Source organism: Callithrix jacchus, chromosome 7 (assembly GCF_049354715.1).
Source record: "Callithrix jacchus isolate 240 chromosome 7, calJac240_pri, whole genome shotgun sequence".
Lineage (NCBI taxonomy): Eukaryota > Metazoa > Chordata > Mammalia > Primates > Cebidae > Callithrix > Callithrix jacchus.
The window spans coordinates 32408576-32427888 of NC_133508.1; the positions used below are offsets into that span (position 1 = coordinate 32408576).

Here is a 19313-nt window from a genome sequence, read left to right on the forward strand (position 1 = left end):
GGGTAACAAGAGCAAAACTCTGTCTCAAAAAAAAAAAAAAAAAAAGAAAGAAAAAGAAAAAAACTAAAGTGATAATTTTATCTTTTGCTATTCAACAAACTGATTTTCTAGGTTGTAAATAAATCCTATGAAAAATCAAACAGGGAAAGAAAACAAGTTAGTCTAATTCTCAGGAAGGTTCCCCCAGGTATGACTTTATAGACAGGAATATAAAGGAAAGATCATTAGAAATTGGCTAAATAATAATTTTAAATTTCTGTGCAAAAAAACATCAAAATTAGTATTAAAAAGCAAATATCAAACTTAATTATGTGACAGTCAAAGGGTATAACCTTTATGTAAAAAATTTTAATTTATTTTAGATTATTTAATAAAAAAGATATTAAAAGAAATTTTTAAAATAAATTTCTCCAACAAGAAAAATGGACATCAGATGTTTTATTCCTATTAATCAAATACATTTATATCAATAATAAAAAATTCAGTTAAAACCATTTATAAAATAACAAATACTGTAAGGATATACTATCAGTTGGGAGGAATACAGAGAAACACATCTCAATGTTACAGGAAGATGTAGATTATGATTAGACATTTTGGGGAAATCTTTATGAAAAGATGTACCAATTATATTTAAAATATGCCCATGGGTTTCAGTGACATTGAATATGTACAATGTCTCTGACCCAGATATATACACTTTTTAAATTTCTCTTTTAATATTTTATTATGAAAAATTCATATGTCAAATCTATACAAGCAAACTGATTTTTAGTTTTAGTCAATATTGTATGAGTATGTTTAGTCGTATAAGTAATCTTAGCAGAAAATCAAAATTTCTACTTTATTGCATTTCAGCATTACCAGAAATGGGTAACAATAATAAGAAAAACAATAATAAGTCACAATCTTATTTTGTTCATAATTTTAATAGTAATGGCTTTTGGTGTTTCACTAAAAATCAAAATGTTAGCTTTTGGATGGAGGCAGAAGTGTATTCTATCTTAAGGGAGTAAATGTCTAGGAGTAAATCTATAATTTTAATTTTTCAAAAAGTTTTAGCAGGAATAGATGTGAAACTTGTCAAATTAACTTCAGATATTAATAATTTTTCTCTTCTTATTTGACATAATGATGTATTAATATGTTCCTAAACTTTAGAAATTATAGTCTTCTTGAGATTAGGACATAGTAGGTAAATTTCAATAGTATTTTTATATTTAATTTACTAAAAGTTTTTTTTTTCCTTTAATCTTGGTAGATCAAGAGATGGATAAACTGTCAGATAGGAGTTTTACACCTGAAAATGTAGAATCAGCTGCAGGACACATGGATCAAATTCAAACAAGTGAAGTTGACCAATACCAAAAATTGAGAAGTATGTATGATGTTGTTATATAAATATATGTTTCTTGTTGATAAATACGTTTTTAAATGATAGACATAGAGTACTTGATGATTTAAAAATGTGTTATAAATGTGATTCATCTCTATTTATGGCTTTATAGTTAAATTTTTCTCTAGGATGAATATTTTTAAACAATTTACCAAAAATTCAAGTTTCAGCGTTAATGAATGCTGTAAAGCTAGTAACACCACTCTTTACTTCTCATATTCTTTAGTATTCTAATTCTTATACTGTATTTCTTAAATTTATTTGGCTGAGGAATACTGCCTTTTTCTTTTCCTTGTAATAGTATTTCATGGAGTACCAGTTTGGTAAACACTTTTCGAGGACTTTTATAGAGCTATTAGAGATTACTTAAGTAATTGTAAACAGAATGTTGGTAGAAATATGGACAGTGAAGGCCATTCTGATGAGGTCTTAGGCAGAAATGAGGAATGTGCTATCAGAAACTGTAGTATAGGCTTTCCTTGTTACAATAGGAAAGTGAGAAATTCCTTTAACAATTCCTTGTTAACTTGGGAAAGATCGTGGCTGAATTGTGTTTGTGTCCTAGTGTTTTATGATAGGAAAAATGTAGGAGTGATAAAAAGGGTATTTGGTGGAAGAAATCTCTAAGCTAAGTCTTTAGGGTGTAGCATTACTTCTCTTGACTGCTTTTAATAAAATGCACAAAAAGATAAAGACAGAATTTATAATCAAAAGGGAAATAGCACATAAAGATTTGGAAAGTTTTCAGACTGGTCAAATTGTAAAGAATGAAAGAACATGCTTAGGAGAGAATATCAAGAGTGTGGCCAAGTGACCATTTGATAAGATTAGTATGAGGAGAAGCAAGCCAGATACTATTCAACAAGACATTGAGAGCATGACCCTGAAGGCATTTATGAAATTAATGGGACTTCCCCTTCCATCACAGGCCCATAGTGTCAAGGCCTGAGAGCCGGAACTATTTCAAAGGTAGGGCCTCAGGTGCCTATGGGACCTTGGAGCTTGCTGTGCAGTGCTACCTCATCTTTGTTTCCCACATTCGGACACAGTGCTTCTTAGCCACCCCAGCTGTGGCTCATGAGGGGATAGTTATGGCTCACATCACCCCTCCAGAATGTACATAACCTGTATGGTGCTATGCATGTGGTACTAACTCTGCAGGTGTACAGAGTGCAAGAGCTGTGGGGGCATGGCTACCTCTACCTAGTTTTAAAAAGATGCATTAAAGAAGCCTGGGACCCAAATAGAGAACTACCACAAGGGTGGAGACAGCACAGAGTGCCCTCAATAAGATAATGCCTAGTGGAGTTGTTGGTGCAGAGCCACTTCTGTGGTCCCCCCCAGGACAATGCCTAGTAGAGCTGTAGGGGCAGTGCTTCCTCCACAACCTCATAACTGCAGAGCCACCAGCATGCAACACTATCCTGGGAGAGTTGCAGGCACCCAGGCTCAACCCATGAGTGCTGCTATATGAGCAGAGCCCAACAAAGCCATGGAGGCAGGAATTCTCAGAGCCTTAGGAGCCCAACCTCCATGCCACAGTGTCCAGAAGGCAGGAAATTTAAGGAAAATAATATTATTATGGAGCCTCAAGACTTTATGTTTGCCCCATTAGGTTTTGGATTTGGTCAAGATCTATTACCCTTTCTTTTTTTCTGTTTCTTGATTTTGTAATAAAAATGTCTATTCTATGCCTATCCCACCACTGTATTTTAGAAATACGTAACTTGTTCGATGTCACACATTCACAGATGGAGAGCAGTTTGCCTCTGGAAAAAATTATATCTTGATTCTCACCCATGTCTGATTTAGATATTTAGATGAGACTCGGGACTTTAGACTTTTTGAGTTGATGCTAGAACTAGTTAAGATTATTGGGACTAGGCCAGGCGCGGTGGCTCACGCCTGTAATCCCAGCACTTTGGGAGGCCGAGGCAGGCGGATCACAAGGTCAAGAGATGGAGACCATACTGGCCATGGTGAAACCCCGTCTCTTCTAAAAATATAAAAATTAGCTGGGCGTGGTGGCACATGCCTGTGGTCCCAGCTACTCGAGAGGCTGAGGCGGAAGAATCGCCTGAACCCAGGTAGAGGTTGCAGTGAGCCGAGATTGCGCCACTGCACTCCAGCCTGGCGACAGAGTAAGACTCTGTCTCAAAAAAAAAAAAAAAAAAAAAAAAGATTATTGGGACTATTGAGATTCAGTGAACATACTTTGTGTGTAAGATGTACACAAATTTTGGAGGACCAGGGATGGAATGCTATTATTTGAATGTATGTTTTTCCCTAAAATTCATATATTACAACTTAAGACCCAACGTGATGGTATTAACAGGTGGGGAATTTGGGACATGATTAAGTCACAAGTATTCTACCCTTATGAATGGGATTAGTGCCCTCATAAAAGAGGTAGAAGGGAAGTCCTAGTCCCTTTTGGCTTTCAACTATGTGAGGACACAGGATTTATCTTTGTCACTCTTCCATGTGTGCATATAAGGACACAGAGAATGCAGCATCTATGAGGAACAGGCCCTCACCAGACCTTGAAACTGCTGGTTCCTTGATCTTGTACTTCTCACTGCTAAAGTGCTGTGGTTAAATGATTTGATTAATATCATCATATAGTTTCTAAGTAGAAAAGCCAATATTTCAATGTGAGATTTCTTTTTTCTAGGTTATAGTTTGTCTTGGTTTTGCTTTTAAACTTTAAAGTCCTTATTTATTATCACCATTCTGTACTATTTTTAGTGACTTTAATTCTTCATTCACTGTCATCCTCAGTTCTCCAGGACTGTTTATTTCCATAACACTTGCCTTACTCAGATTTTGCCAGGAAAGCATTTGAAAAAAACAAAAAATGAAGACCCTCTCAATTATATAAATTAGATCCATTCACAAAATTTTTAGTTCAGTCTCAGCTGGATGTGCAATACTGTCTGGGTATCCTCCTATCTACACTCATACCTTCCCCTGCACTATGTGATTAGAATCAGATTCCTGGAACTTGACATGTTCAAAACTAAACTTACCTTTACTCCAGACATAATTGTTTTTCTATGTTTCCTTTTATTATTATGGCAAGGTTGAACATTACAAAAAAGTACAAAGAAGAAAATAATAGTCACTAATATGCCTAAAAACCAGACTCAGAATTGGTCTTTTTTAATTGTCATATTGGCTTCTAGGATTTTGTCTGTCTATCCATCCATCTATCTATCTATCTATCATCTATCTATCTATCTATCTATCTATCTATCAATCAATCAATCATCTGTCTATCATCTGTCTCTGTCATCTATTTTTGTGAATGTATGGATATTATATATCACATAATCCTTTATCTTAACATTATAATGTTACACATAAAGCTAAAGACCCCTCCCCTCATCTTATTTGACTACCATCATTCCCAGTTACCTTTCTTACTTTCAGAACTAAGCAAAATCTTATTTTTATGTACATCCTTTATTTCATAGAAATATATGATACATTTTTTGTGTAGTTTTAAGCATATAATAAATTTGCTATTTAGTAATACTAATAGTACTTAATGCTAATAGTATTTTAGTACTAGTATTGCTAATCAGTATCTAGAAGTTTTATTAGTATTATAATTACTAGTACTATGAATAGTATAATAAATATTATACTATTTAAATTTAAGCAGTATATAATAAATGTTACTGGTAGAATTGTATTTCTCTGCCAGATAAATAAGTTTCCTGCATACTTTTTGCTTTGTACCTATTTATATACTTGTGTGATTTTCTTTTTCAAGTTTTGTTTCCTTCCTTCATTCTCTACCAAACTGAAACTTTACATTCTATTATTTGTTTGTCCTTAATTTTTTGTCTTAACATATGTATTTAGTCTTATACATAATTTTTGCTATGTCTAAAACCAATCAGTATCTTTAGCTCCATTACAAACAAAAGAACCTTAGAAATATTTTACTCCCATTTATACTTTTAAATTGCTTTCCCACTCCAAACTCATCAAAATAAAAATGTTAAAGTGTTAATAAGTTTGAAGATGTGTGTTCAGTCATTATTGTTCATTTTTTTATATTTTCTATATCAGTTAATGTGTTTAGTCTCTCTAATCATCTCTCTTACTTTTTTTCTTGCGTTTTCATGACTACTAGTGAGGTAGAACATCTTTTGTCTATTTCTTAACTCTTTCCTTTTCTGTTATCATATTGTATCCTTTGCCCATTTTTTAATTAGGTTTTATTAAGTTGTCTGCTTTTTAAAAAACATCCTAGGTGCCTCTATATATTAACAAAATAAGTCAAATAGCATACACTTTTTAAATCATTTTACAGTTCTATCTTTTATATGTTGGCACATATTTTTTTCAATTTATCATGGTTTTGTATGTTTCTACTTTATTTACAACTCTATGTTTCTGTTCTTACTTAAGAAATGTCCCCTTAACTTCAAGGGTAAATGAATGTTTTCCATGTTTTATTTTAGTATTTGCTTATTTTTTACATATGGTTTTTAATCCATCAAGCACATATATTTCATAAGGTATATGATTATTATAAATACTTTTGCTTCCTGTCATAGGTCTAGGAAATCCTATTTCCAATGTTTAACTCTTAATATTGAGATTCAAACATGCTTACAACTTACCTAATGCTAATTAACTCATAAAACTGAAATATGATATGTAAATGACCAACAATATATAAATGATCAAAGAAAATATAACAGGCTACAAAAATATAGGGTCTAAAAACCAAAAAAGCATAAGAAAAAATACAGTAAGTATCTGTAATAAAGATATAATTTATTAAAATAAATGTGAATTATTTCAATTCACATTTTAAATAGCATTCTTAAATTCTATAAAAAATGCATAATGCAGCTATTATATTTAATTAATATGATGTTACTGATTATGAGACCTGTCCCTTTTAGGTATCATAAGGAAACAGAAATATTAACAATTGTGAGACAGTGCTTTCTTTTTCATTTATTGTAATGTACCTAAATTTTGGAGATGCTAAATGTAAAAAAAACTTGCATTATTCAAAGTGTAGTAATAATGTTTTTAAGAAATGAACACCTAAAACAAGATGGCTCAGAAATATTCAAAATAAAGATTACCACCCTATGCTGCACACAGAAGACAAATTGAAATTGAAAGTAAATAGAAGTTAGGAGTATGCCTTCACCTTAATTCTGAGTTTCCTGACATATATTTTCAGCTAAACTATGACAGAAAGACCCCAAATCATGTGTTAGTCATAGTGATATTAAGTATATTTAACAACTAGCATGGCCATATTTTAATAAGATAACATAGGAGGGGGGAGGACTCAAGATGGCGCTGTGAGAACAACCCAGGATTGGAGCTCTTGTTGAATCTGCAAAGAGGTGAGTCTGAGCTGCATTTCCAGACTGATCTTTGTTACCCACAGAACGGGGAAACTCCCAAGCATAAAAAAGACACGGGAGCCAGGCAGTAGGTCTAACTGGCGAAGCTGACAGCCGGGGCGGCGGCGGCCGGCCATACCCAGCAATCCCCACAGGGCGCACTTGTCCGGGTGCCCTGTTGAACCGGCAACCTGAGACTTGAGAGGGCTGGACTTGAGACTGAATGAGACTTGGACAGTAGGCCAGCCCAGGGGATTGCAGGGACAGAGCGTTTGGGGGACCCAGTGGGATGAACAAAACCACGATTTCAAACTATCCCGAGCAGAGGGTCCGAGACGCTCTGTGGGGGAGGGGCGTCCACCAATACAGAGACAACCCGCCCCAACTGAGATACACGCCCACTGCTGACGCAGCCTGCCATTGCCGAGGCAATCCGTCCCTACTGAGATGCACGCCCACTGCTGACACAGCCTGCCATTGCCGAGGCAACATGCTACAACGAAGAGACTCTGCCGCAGGGCGTGGCGGAGACCACAGCAGAGCCTGCAGGAACAGGGCAAAACACACAACAGCAGAGCGGAGGCTTGGCAGCCAAACAGTGGCTAGTCTGCCTTCTAGCTGGGCAGAACACCTCAACAGACATCGAAAAATAAAGCCCGAACCCCCCAACACAGAGCATTTGAGAAAAAAAGGGTTTTTATAATGAGCTCTGTTGCAGCACAATCAAACATAGCAGCCTAACAACCCTGAAAGAACAACAGAGCTCACAGCTCAGCAATTGAGCTCCAAAAAAGTACAGACTGTCTCCTCAAGCAGCTCCATGACACCTCTATATCCAAAAGACTGACATTTGGCAGGCATCATCCTGGGACAAAGATAGCAGAAAAAGAAATGGGTAGCATCCCTCACTGTGCCACAGCTGCTAGGGGTGCACCCCAGACAAGCAGGGCCTGGAGTGGACCTCAGCAGTCATACAGCGAAGGGGCTAGGCTGGTAGAAGGAAAACCAAGTAACAGAAATACTTCATCATCAACAATCTGGGTGTCGACTCAGAGACCCAATCGAAAAGTCAGCAACTACGCAGACGACAAGAGGATAAACCCACAAAGATGGGAAGAAACCAGCAAAAAAAGGAGGAAAACACCCGAAACCAGAACACCTCGCCTCCTACAAAGGACCAAAACTCCTCACCAGCAAGGGAGCAAAGCTGGACGGAGAATGACTGTGACGAAATGACAGAATTAGACTTCAGAAGGTGGATAATGAGAAACTTTTGTGAGCTAAAAGAACATGTATTAAATCAATGCAAAGAAACTAAGGAACTTAAAAAAAGATATGAGGAAATGATAACAAGAATGGATAACTTAGAGAGGAATATGAATGAATTAAAGGAGCTGAAAAACACAATACGAGAACTTCGCGAAGCATGCACAAGTTTCAATAGCCGAATTGACCAAGCAGAAGAAAGAATATCTGAAGTCGAAGACCAACTCAATGAAATTAAATGAGAAACCAAGATCAGAGAAGAAAACGCAAAAAGGAATGAACAAGGTCTCCAAGAAATGTGGGACTATGTGAAAAGACCTAACCTACATTTGATAGGTGTACCAGAAGGGGACGAAGAGAATGAATCCAAGCTGGAAAATACTCTTCAGGACATCATCCAGGAAAACTTCCCCCACCTAGCAAGACAGGCCAACACTCAAATGCAGGAAATACAGAGAACACCACAAAGATATTCCGCAAGAAGAGCAACCCCAAGGCACATAATCGTCAGATTCAACAGCGTTGAAATAAAGGAGAAAATACTAAGGGCAGCCAGAGAGAAAGGTCGAGTTACCCACAAAGGGAAGCCCATCAGACTCACAGCAGATCTCTCGGCAGAAACACTACAAGCCAGAAGAGAGTGGGGGCCAATATTCAACATTCTTAAAGAAAAGAACTTTTAACCCAGCATTTCATATCCAGCCAAACTGAGCTTCATAAGTGAAGGAAAAATAAAATCCTTTGTGAACAAGCAAGTACTCAGAGATTTTGTCACCACCAGGCCTGCTCTACAAGAGCTCCTAAAAGAGGCACTACACATAGAAAGAAACAACCAGTACCAGCCATTCCAAAATCACACTAAAAGCTAAAGAGCATCAACATAATGAAGAATCTACAACAACTAACAGGCAAAACAGCCATTTAGCATCAAAATGGCAGTATCAAATTCACACATAACAATATTAACCCTAAATGTAAATGGACTAAATGCACCAATCAAAAGACACAGACTGGCAAATTGGATAAAAATCCAAAACCCATCAGTGTGCTGTATCCAGGAAACCCATCTCACATGCAAGGATACACAAAGGCTCAAAATAAAGGGATGGAGGAAGATTTACCAAGCAAATGGAGAGCAAAAAAAAAAAAGCAGGAGTTGCAATTCTCATCTCTGATAAAATAGAATTTAAAGCAACAAAGATCAAAAGAGACAAAGAAGGCCATTACATAACGGTAAAAGGATCAATAAAACAAGAAGAGCTAATGATCCTAAACATATATGGACCCAATGCAGGAGCACCCAGATACATAAGGCAAGTTCTTAATGACTTACAAAGAGACTTAGACTCCCACACAATAATAGTGGGAGACTTTAACACTCCACTGTCAATATTAGACAGATCAACCAGACAGAAAATCAACAAGGATATATAGGGCTTGAACTCAGACCTGGAGCAAGAAAACCTGATAGACATTTACAGAACTCTCCACCCCAAATCCACACAATCTACATTATTCTCAGCACCACATCACACCTACTCAAAATATGACCACATAATCGGAAGTAAAGCACTGCTCAACAAATGCAAAACAACTGAAAGCATAACAAACAGCCTCTCAGACCATAGTGCAATCAGGTTAGAACTCAGAATACAGAAACCAACCCAGAACCGCACAGCTTCATGGAAACTGAACAACTGGCTCTTGAATGTCGACTGGGTAAACAATGAAATGAAGTCAGAAATAAAGAAGTTCTTTGAAACCAATGAGAATGAAGACACAACATGCCAGAACCTCTGGGACACATTTAAAGCAGTCTCTAGAAAAAAGTATATAGCAATAAGTGCCCATATGAGGAGAATGGAGAGATCCAAAATTGACACCCTATCGGCAAAATTGAAAGAGCTAGAGGAGCAAGATCAAAAAAACTCAAAACCCAGCAGAAGACGAGAAATAACTAAGATCAGAGCTGAGCTGAAGGAGATTGAGACACGAAAAACCCTCCAAAAAATCAATAAATCCAAGAGCTGGTTTTTTGAAAAGATCAACAAAATAGACAGACCACTAGCCAGATTGATTAAAAAGAAAAGAGAGAACAACCAAATAGATGCAATAAAAAATGATAAAGGGGAAATCACCACAGATTCCACAGAAATTCAAACCATCATCAGAGAATATTACAAACAACTCTATGCAAATAAACTAGTAAACCTGGAAGAAATGGATAAATTCCTGGACTCCTGTGTCCTCCCAAGCCTAAACCAGAAGGAAGCTGAAACTATGAATAGACTAACAACAGGGTCAGAAGTCGATGCAGCAATTAAGAGCCTACCACTCAAAAAAAGCCCAGGTCCAGATGGCTTCACAGCCGAATTCTACCAGACACACAAAGAGGAGCTGGTACCATTCCTTTTAAAACTATTTCAAACAATCCAAAAAGAGGGAATCCTTCCCAAATCATTTTACGAGACCAACACCATTCTGATACCAAAACCCGGCAGAGACCCAACAAGAAAAGAGAACTTCAGGCCAATATCCATGATGAACATAGATGCAAAAATCTTCAATAAAATATTGGCAAGCCGATTGCAACAGCAAATCAAAAAACTTATTCACTATGATCAAGTAGGATTCATCCCAGGGATGCAAGGCTGGTTCAACATACGCAAGTCTATCAACGTAATTCACCACATAAACAGAACCAAAAACAAAAACCACATGATTATCTCAATTGACACAGAGAAGGCATTTGACAAAATTCAACAGCCCTTTATGCTAAAAACCCTCAATAAACTCGGTATCGAAGGAACGTATCTCAAAGTAATAAAAGCTATTTATGACAAACCAACAGCCAATATCATACTGAATGGGCAAAAACTGGAAGCATTCCCTTTGAAATCTGGCACTAGACAAAAATGCCCTCTCTCACCACTCCTATTCAATAGAGTACTGGAAGTTCTAGCCAGAGAAATCAGGCAAGAAAAAGAAATAAAGGGTATTCAAATAGGAAAGGTGGAAGCCAAATTGTCTCTATTTGCAGATGACATGATAGTATACCTAGAAGACCCCATCGCCTCAGCCCAAAAACTCCTGAAACTGATAAGCAACTTCAGCAAATCTCAGGATATAAAATCAATGTGCAAAAATCACAAGCATTCGTCTACACCAATAACAGACTTAAAGAAAGCAAAATCAAGAACGAACTGCCATTCACAATTGCTACAAAAAGAATAAAATACCTTGGAATACAACTCACAAGGAACGTAAGAGACCTCTTCAAGGAGAACTACAAACCACTTCTCAACAAAATCAGAGAGGACACAAACAGATGGAGAAACATTCCATGTTCATGGTTAGGAAGAATTAATATCATGAAAATGGCTATACTGCCCAAAGTAATTTACAGAATCAACGCTATCCCCATCAAGCTACCATTGACTTTCTTCACAGAACTGGAAAAAAACACCATGAACATCATATGGAACCAAAAGAGAGCCCGCATAGCCAAGTCAATTCTAAGCAAAAAGAACACAGCGGGGGGCATCACACTGCCGGATTTCAAACTATACTACAAGGCTACAGTAATCAAAACAGCATGGTACTGGTACCAAAACAGAGATATAGACCAATGGAACAAAACAGAGGCACCGGAGGCAACACAACATACATACAACTATACAATCTTTGATAAACCTGACAAAAACAAGCAATGGGGAAAGGATTCCATGTTTAACAAATGGTGTTGGGAAAACTGGCTAGCCATGTGCAGAAAGCAGAAACTGGACCCCTTCCTGACACCTTACACTAAAATTAACTCCAGATGGATTAAAGACTTAAACATAAGACCTGGCACCATAAAAACCCTAGAAGGAAATCTAGGCAAAACTATCCAGGACATAGGAGTAGGCAAGGACTTCATGAACAAAACACCAAAAGCACTGGCAACAAAAGCCAAAATAGACAAATGGGACCTAATGAAACTTCACAGCTTCTGCACGGCAAAAGAAACAGTCACTAGAATGGATCGGCAACCAACAGAATGGGAAAAAATTTTCGCAGTCTACCCATCTGACAAAGGGCTGATATCCAGAATTTACAAAGAACTCAAACGGATTTACAGGAAAAAACAAACAAGCCCATTCAAAAGTGGGCAAAGGATATGAACAGATACTTTACGAAAGAAGACATATATGAGGCCAACAATCATATGAAAAAATGCTCATCATCACTGGTTATCAGAGAGATGCAAATCAAAACAACACTGAGATACCATCTCACACCAGTTAGTATGGCGATCATTAAAAAATCTGGAGACAACAGATGCTGGAGAGGATGTGGAGAAAAAGGAACACTTTTACACTGTTGGTGGGAGTGTAAATTAGTCCAACCATTGTGGAAGACAGTGTGGCGATTCCTGAAGGCCTTAGAAATAGAAATTCCATTTGACCCAGCAATCCCATTACTGGGTATATATCCAAAAGACTATAAATTGTTCTAGTATAAGGACACATGTACACGAATGTTCATTGCAGCACTGTTTACAATAGCAAAGACCTAGAATCAACCAAAATGCCCATTGATAATAGACTGGATTGGAAAAATGTGGCACATATACACCATGGAATATTATGCAGCAATCAGAAATTATGAGTTTGTGTCATTTGTAGGGACATGGATGAATCTGGAGAACGTCATCCTCAGCAAACTGACACAAGAACAGAAAATGAAACACCGCATATTCTCACTCATAGGCGGGTGATGAAAAATGGGAACACATGGACACAGAAAGGGGAGTACTAAACACTGGGGTCTATTGGGGGAAAAGGGGAGGGCCAGTGGGAGGGGAGGTGGGGAGGGATAGCCTGGGGAGAAATGCCAAATGTGGGTGAAGGGGAGAACGAAAGAAAAGCACACTGCCATGTGTGTTCCTACGCAACTGTCTTACATGCTCTGCTCATGTACCCCCAAACCTAAAATCCAATAAAAAATTAAAAAAAAAAGATAACATAGGAGTACAGAAATTGAAATAATTATATTTTATTTTCTAAAATTAACTATTACAGCACTCCCAATTATTGTCAGTTTCACACTATAATAAATTTTCTAGACAAAACAGACTTTAATATTACATTTATTTGGCTTCTTAACAGAATGCAGAAGAGGGAGTACAGAAAGCACAGTGTTTCTCTCACTGGGGCACCCAGCAGCTGCCACATACCTTTTTTCTTTTGTTCTCACCTATATTGAGCATGTGAAGCTACTAATAAAGGAATTAAAGGGTCTGTGATACTTGCTACAGAAAAGCCACAATTCCCATCATCTCACATAATTTAAATTGTCTCTAGAACTTCCATTGGCATACCCATTTTTACCTGAGCTTCTAAAACACCTCTCCATTGATCTATAATGGTATTAGTCTCCATTGTAATTAGCACAGCATAGAGCCCCTCTTGGAGATGTTTTTATTCTTTTTCAGAGTTGTTTCTGGTATAATGTATAAGATTAATAAGTGTTCTTTCCTGAATGGCCTTTTCCAGGCAGATGGCCAACTGTGATAGTTTTGTGTCAGCTTGACTAGGCTCTACTACCTGGTTGCATGGTCAAACACAAGTCTAAATGTTACTGTGGGTATTTTAAAGATATAATTAACATTTAAATCACCAGGCTTTGAGTGAAACAGCTTACCTTCCATAATATGGGTAAACCTCATCCAGTCAGGTGAAGGTCTTGAGAGAAAAAACTGGAATTCTTCCTCCACAATGCCCTCTTTTTTTAAAAAAAGTTTTATTTATTTATTTTTGGCCTTATCTTTTTTTAAATGTATTTATTTTACTTTTGGTGCATACTATATCTGGCATTTCTCCCTATGTTATCCCTTCCGACTCTCCTCTCCCTCCCCAACCCCACTGTCTCTCCCCCAACTGCCCCCAGTGTGTGATGCTCCTCTCCCTGAGTCCATGTGTTCTCGTTGTTCAACACCCACCTATGAGTGAGAACATATGGTGTTTGGCTTTCTGTTCTAGTGTCAGTTTGCTGACAATGATGGTTTCCAGATTCATCCAAGTCCCTAAAAAGGACACAAACTCATTGTTTCTTATGGCTGCATAGTATTCCATGGTGTATATGTACCACATTTTCTTTGTCCAGTCTATCATTGATGGGCATTTGGGTTAGTTCCAGGTCTTTGCTATTGTACACAGGGCTGCAGTGAACATACATGTGCAAATGTCTTTATAGAACGATTTATAGTTCTTTGGGTATATACCCAGTAATGGGATTGCTGGGTTAAATGGAATTTCTATTTCTAGATCCTTGAGAAACCACCACACTGTCTTCCACAATGATTTAACTAATTTACACTCTCACCAACTGTGTAAGAGTGTTCCTATTTCTTCACATCCTCTCCAGCACCTGTTGACTCCAGATTCTTTAATGATCGCCATTCTAACTGGTATGAGATGATACCTCAGTGTGGTTTTGATTTGGCATTTCTGTAATGACCAGTGATGTTGAACATTGTTTCATATGTTTGTTGGCCTCATATATGTCTTCTTGTGAAAAGTGTCTGTTCATATCCTTCATCCACTTTTGAATGGGTTTTTTTGTTTGTTTGTTTCTTGTATATCTGTTTTAGTTCTTTGTAGATTCTGGATATTAGCCCTTTGTCAGATGGGTATATTGCAAAAAGTTTTTCCCATTCTGTTGGTTGCCAATTTGCTCTAATAATGGTTTCTTTTGCTGTACAGAAGCTCTAAATTTCAATTAGATCCCATCTGTCTATCTTAGCTCTTACTGCCATTGCTTTTGGTGTTTTAGTCATGAAGTCCTTGCCTATGCCTATGTCCTGGATGGTTTTGCCTACATTTTCTTCTAGTGTTTTTATGGTGTTAGGTTTAATGTTTAAATCTTTAATCCATCTGGAGGCATATGAAAAGATGCTCAGTATCACTAATCATCAGGGAAATGCTAATAAAAACCATAAGATAGCATCACACACTATTAGTATGGCTAGTATCAAAAAGATAACACATGTTGGTGAGGTTGTGGAGAGAGGGAATTCTTATATACTGTATATGTAATGAAAAACAATAGAGAGTTTCTTTAAAAAATTAAAAATAGAATTACCATATAACCCAGCAATTCCTCTTCTTGGTACACACCCAAAGGAAATGAAATAAATACCTAGTAAAGTAGCTGCACCACTATGTTCATGCAACAGTACTCACAGTAACCAAGATATCAAAACTATGTGTCTGTCAATGGATGTATCAATAAAGAAACTGTGGCGTTCTCATACAATGGAATATTGTTCTTCCTTATAAAAAGGAGATACTACCATTCACAACAACATGGATGAACCTGGAAGATGTGCTAAGTGAAATAAGCCAGGCATGTAAATACTACATGATCTCACATATATATTGAATATAAAAAGTCATATTTGTAGAAGTAGAAGGTAGAATCATGATTACCTGAGGTTGGGGGAAGAGTGAGAAATGGGGAGATGTTACAAAAGGACACAAAATTTCAGTTTGATAGGAGTATTAATTCTGGAGAGCTAGATAGCATAGTCATTATAGTTATTAAAATATTCTGTATACTTGAAATTTGCTAAGAGAGACTTTACACTCACTACAAAAATAATATGTTAGGTGGTATATTAATTAACTTGATTTAATTATTCTACAATGTATACATTTATCAAAACATCACTCATACTCCATAAATATATACAATAAAAAAGCAGAGGGACTTCCACCAAATGGCCGAATAGGAACAGCTCTAGTCTGCAGTTCCCAGCAAGAGCACACCAAAAGATGAGTGATCTCCACATTTTCTTTTTAATTTTTTTTTTGTGAAAGAAAGAAAGAGAAAGAGAAAGGGGGAGAGAGAACAGGAGTCTTGCTCTATTGCCCAGGCTGGAATGCAATCTAAAAATAGGTATTAAAAACCTCTTTTATGCCATTAATTGTGCTTAACACTGGAGACAGGAGGAATAAGGGAAGAAAATAACAAACAAACAGCCAACCAATATTTCATTTAAGTCTGTGAAATGCTATGCAAATGCTGAAGAGTGATTTACTTCCAACTATGTGGTCACTTTCAAAATTGGTATAATGTGATACTGAGAAAAATGTGTGTTCTGTGGGCCTGGGGGTGAAGAATTCTATAAATATTCACTGAGTTTACTTGTTCCAGGTCTGAGTTCAAATCATAGATGTCCCTGTTAATTTTCTATCTCGTTGATCTGTTGAATATTAACAATGTGGTGTCAAAGACTCCCGCTATTATTGTGTGGAAGTCCAAGTCTCTTTATAAGTCATTAAGAACTTGTCTTATGTATCTGGGTTTTCCTATGTTGGGTGCATATGTATTTATGATTATTGACTCCTGTTGTTGCATTGATCCTTTTACCATTATGTAATGTCCTTCTTTGTTTCTTTTAGTCTTTGTTACTATTAAAGTCTATTTTGTCAGAGACAAAAGTTACAACTCCTGTTTTTTGTTTTTTGTTTTTTGTTGTTGTTAATTTTTGCTCTCCATTTGATTGGTAAGTCTTCCACCAACCCTTTGTTTTGAGTCTTTGTATGTCCTTGCTTATGAAATGGATCTGGATACAGTGAACCGATGGGTTTTGACTTTTTATTCAATTTGCCTGTCTGTGTCTTTGATTGGGGAATTTAATCAATTTAAATTTAGGAATAATATTAATATTTGTGAGTTTAATATTGTCATTTAATGCTAGCTGGCTATTTTGCCCATTAGTTGATATAGAGTCTTCATTATGGAGATACTTTTTACTTTTTGGTAAGTTTTTGGGATGACTGATACTGGTTGTTCCTTTCTGTGTGTAGTGCTTCTTTCAGAAGCTCTTGTAAAGCAGGCCTGGTGGTGATGAAATCTCTGAGTGCTTGCTTGTTCGTGAAAAATTTTATGTTTCCTTCATTTACGAAGATTAATTTGGCTGGATATGACATTCTGGGTTGAAAATTCTTTTCTTTGAGGATATTGAATATTGACCCCCCACTCTCTTCTAGTTTGTAGGGTTTCAGCTGAGAGATCTGCTGTGAGTCTGATAGGCTTCCCTTTATGGGTAATCTAACCTTTCTCTCTAGCTTCCCTTAGAATTTTCTCCTTTATTTCATCCCTGGTGAATCTAATGATATGTGTCTTGGGGTTGCTCTACTTGAGGAATATCTTTATGGTGTTCTCTGTATTACCTGAAGTTGAGTATTGTCCTGACTTACTAGGTTAGGAAAGTTTTCCTGAATAATCTCCTGAAGAATATTTTCCAGCTTGGATTCATTCTCTTCATGACATTGAGGTATACCTATCAAACTTAAATTAGGTCTTTTCACATAGTGCCATATTTCTTGGAGACTTTGCTCATTCCTTTTTACTCTTCTCTAATCTTGTCTTCCCATTTCATTTCATTAAGTTGGTCTTTGACTTCTGATATCCTTTCTTCTGCTTGATCAATTTGATTGTTAAAACCTGTGCTTACTTTGTGGAGTTCTCATATTGTATTCCTCAGTTCCATTAATTCACTTATATTCCTCTCTAGATTGTCTATTCTCGTTAGAATTTCATCAAACTTTTTTCAACGTTCTTAGTTTCTTTACATTGGGCTAGAACATGTTGTTTTAACTCACAGAAGTTTCTTATTATCCACTTTCTGAAGCCTAAATCTGTTAATGGAATGCACTCGTTCTCCATCAGGCCTTGTTCCCTTGTCGAAGAGGAACTGTGATTTCCTGTAGAGGGAGAGACATTCTGATTTTGGGTATTCTCAGCCTTTTTACGCTGGTTTCTTTCCATCATTGTAAATTTATCCACCTGTCGTCTTTGTAATTACCGACTTTCAAATTAGGTCTCTGAGTGGACGTCCAACTTGTTGATTCCCAGCACTGGAATCTGAGCAACCCACTGTGCTGGCTAAAACAGCTGCGTTAAGATTTGTGGTGCTTTTCTGCCCTGGAATCTCTGGTCTGGCTTCCTTCTTGAGTCCCATTTTCAATCAGCTGAATAGGTGACTCTGCCTTCCTGGAGCTCCAAACACTGACCAAAAGGGGACCCAGTCCCATTTACTCTGCACCAGGAACTGCCGTGCTGGCCACAAGAGTCGTGCTGGCAACCCGTGGGGCTCCTTTCCTGGGAATCTTGTGGTCCATGAGCAACAAAAATTTATCTGAAAGTGTGGCATCCTCTCATTCTCTGCACTTTCACTGGGAGCTACAATCCTGAGCTGCTAGTAATCAGCCATCTTGGATCCCTCTCCAGTCTCCACATTTTCAACTGAGGTACCAGTTTCATCTCATTGGGACTGGTTGGACAGTGGGAACAGCCCAAGGTGGGCAAGCTGAAGCAAGGTGAGGGCATCACCTCACATGGGAGGTGCAAGGGGTTGGAGAACTCTCTCTCCCAGCCAAGGGAAGCCACTGGGGACTTTTCCAGACTCTGAGCACTCTGGCTCAGATACTGTGCTTTTCCCACAGTCTATACAACCCACAAACCAGACAATTCCCTCTCGTGCCTACAACACCAGCATCCTAGGTTTCCAGCTCAAAACTGGGTGGCTGTTTTAGTCCAGTGGTGCCTGGAACACCAGTGAGACAGAACCACTCATTCCCCTGAAAAGGGGCTATTGCAAGGGAGCCAAGTGAGCTGGTTCAGAGGGTCCCACCCACACAAAAACTGGCAAGCTAAGATCCACTGGCTTGAAATTCTTGCAGCCAGCATAGCAGTCAGAGCTCAACCTGGGATGGTAGAGCTTGGTTGAAGGGAGGGACACCCACCATTGCTGAGGCTTGGGTAGGCAGGTTTCAACATTGCTTGTGTAAACAAAGCCGCTGGGAAGTTTACACAGCAAGTGGGTGGAGCCCAGCACAGCACCTCAATTAGGCCTCTGCAGTCAGACTGTCAAGTAGATTCCCTTCTTGAAGGGCAGGGCATCTCTGACAAAAAAAAGACAGCAACATGTCAGGGACTTACAAAGCCCCCACCTACCTGGGACAGAGCACATGAGAAAAGGTCGGAGGTGGGTTCTGCTTCAGCAGACTTAAACATCCCTGCCCTGCAGCCCTGAAGGGAGCAATGAATCTCCTGGCACAGTTCTTGAGCTCTGTTAAGAGACAGTCTGTCTCAAGTGGTTCCCTGACCCCCTGTGTATTCTAACTGGGAGGCACATCATACAGGAGAACTCTGTCTGACATCTGGCAGGTACCTTTTGGGATGAAGCTACCAGAGGAACAGGCAGCAATATCGGC

General features: G+C 37.8%; 1 protein-coding gene across 1 annotated transcript in view; it reads left to right on the forward strand.

Annotated features, from left to right (window-relative positions):
* The window catches only part of CCDC7 (coiled-coil domain containing 7), a 467329-nt gene that overhangs the window by 290194 nt on the left and 157822 nt on the right, over positions 1–19313 (forward strand). The window contains exon 32 of the mRNA XM_078329853.1: positions 1262–1378. Coding sequence (XP_078185979.1) covers positions 1262–1378 — 117 coding nt within the window. The remainder of the gene's footprint in view (positions 1–1261; positions 1379–19313) is intronic.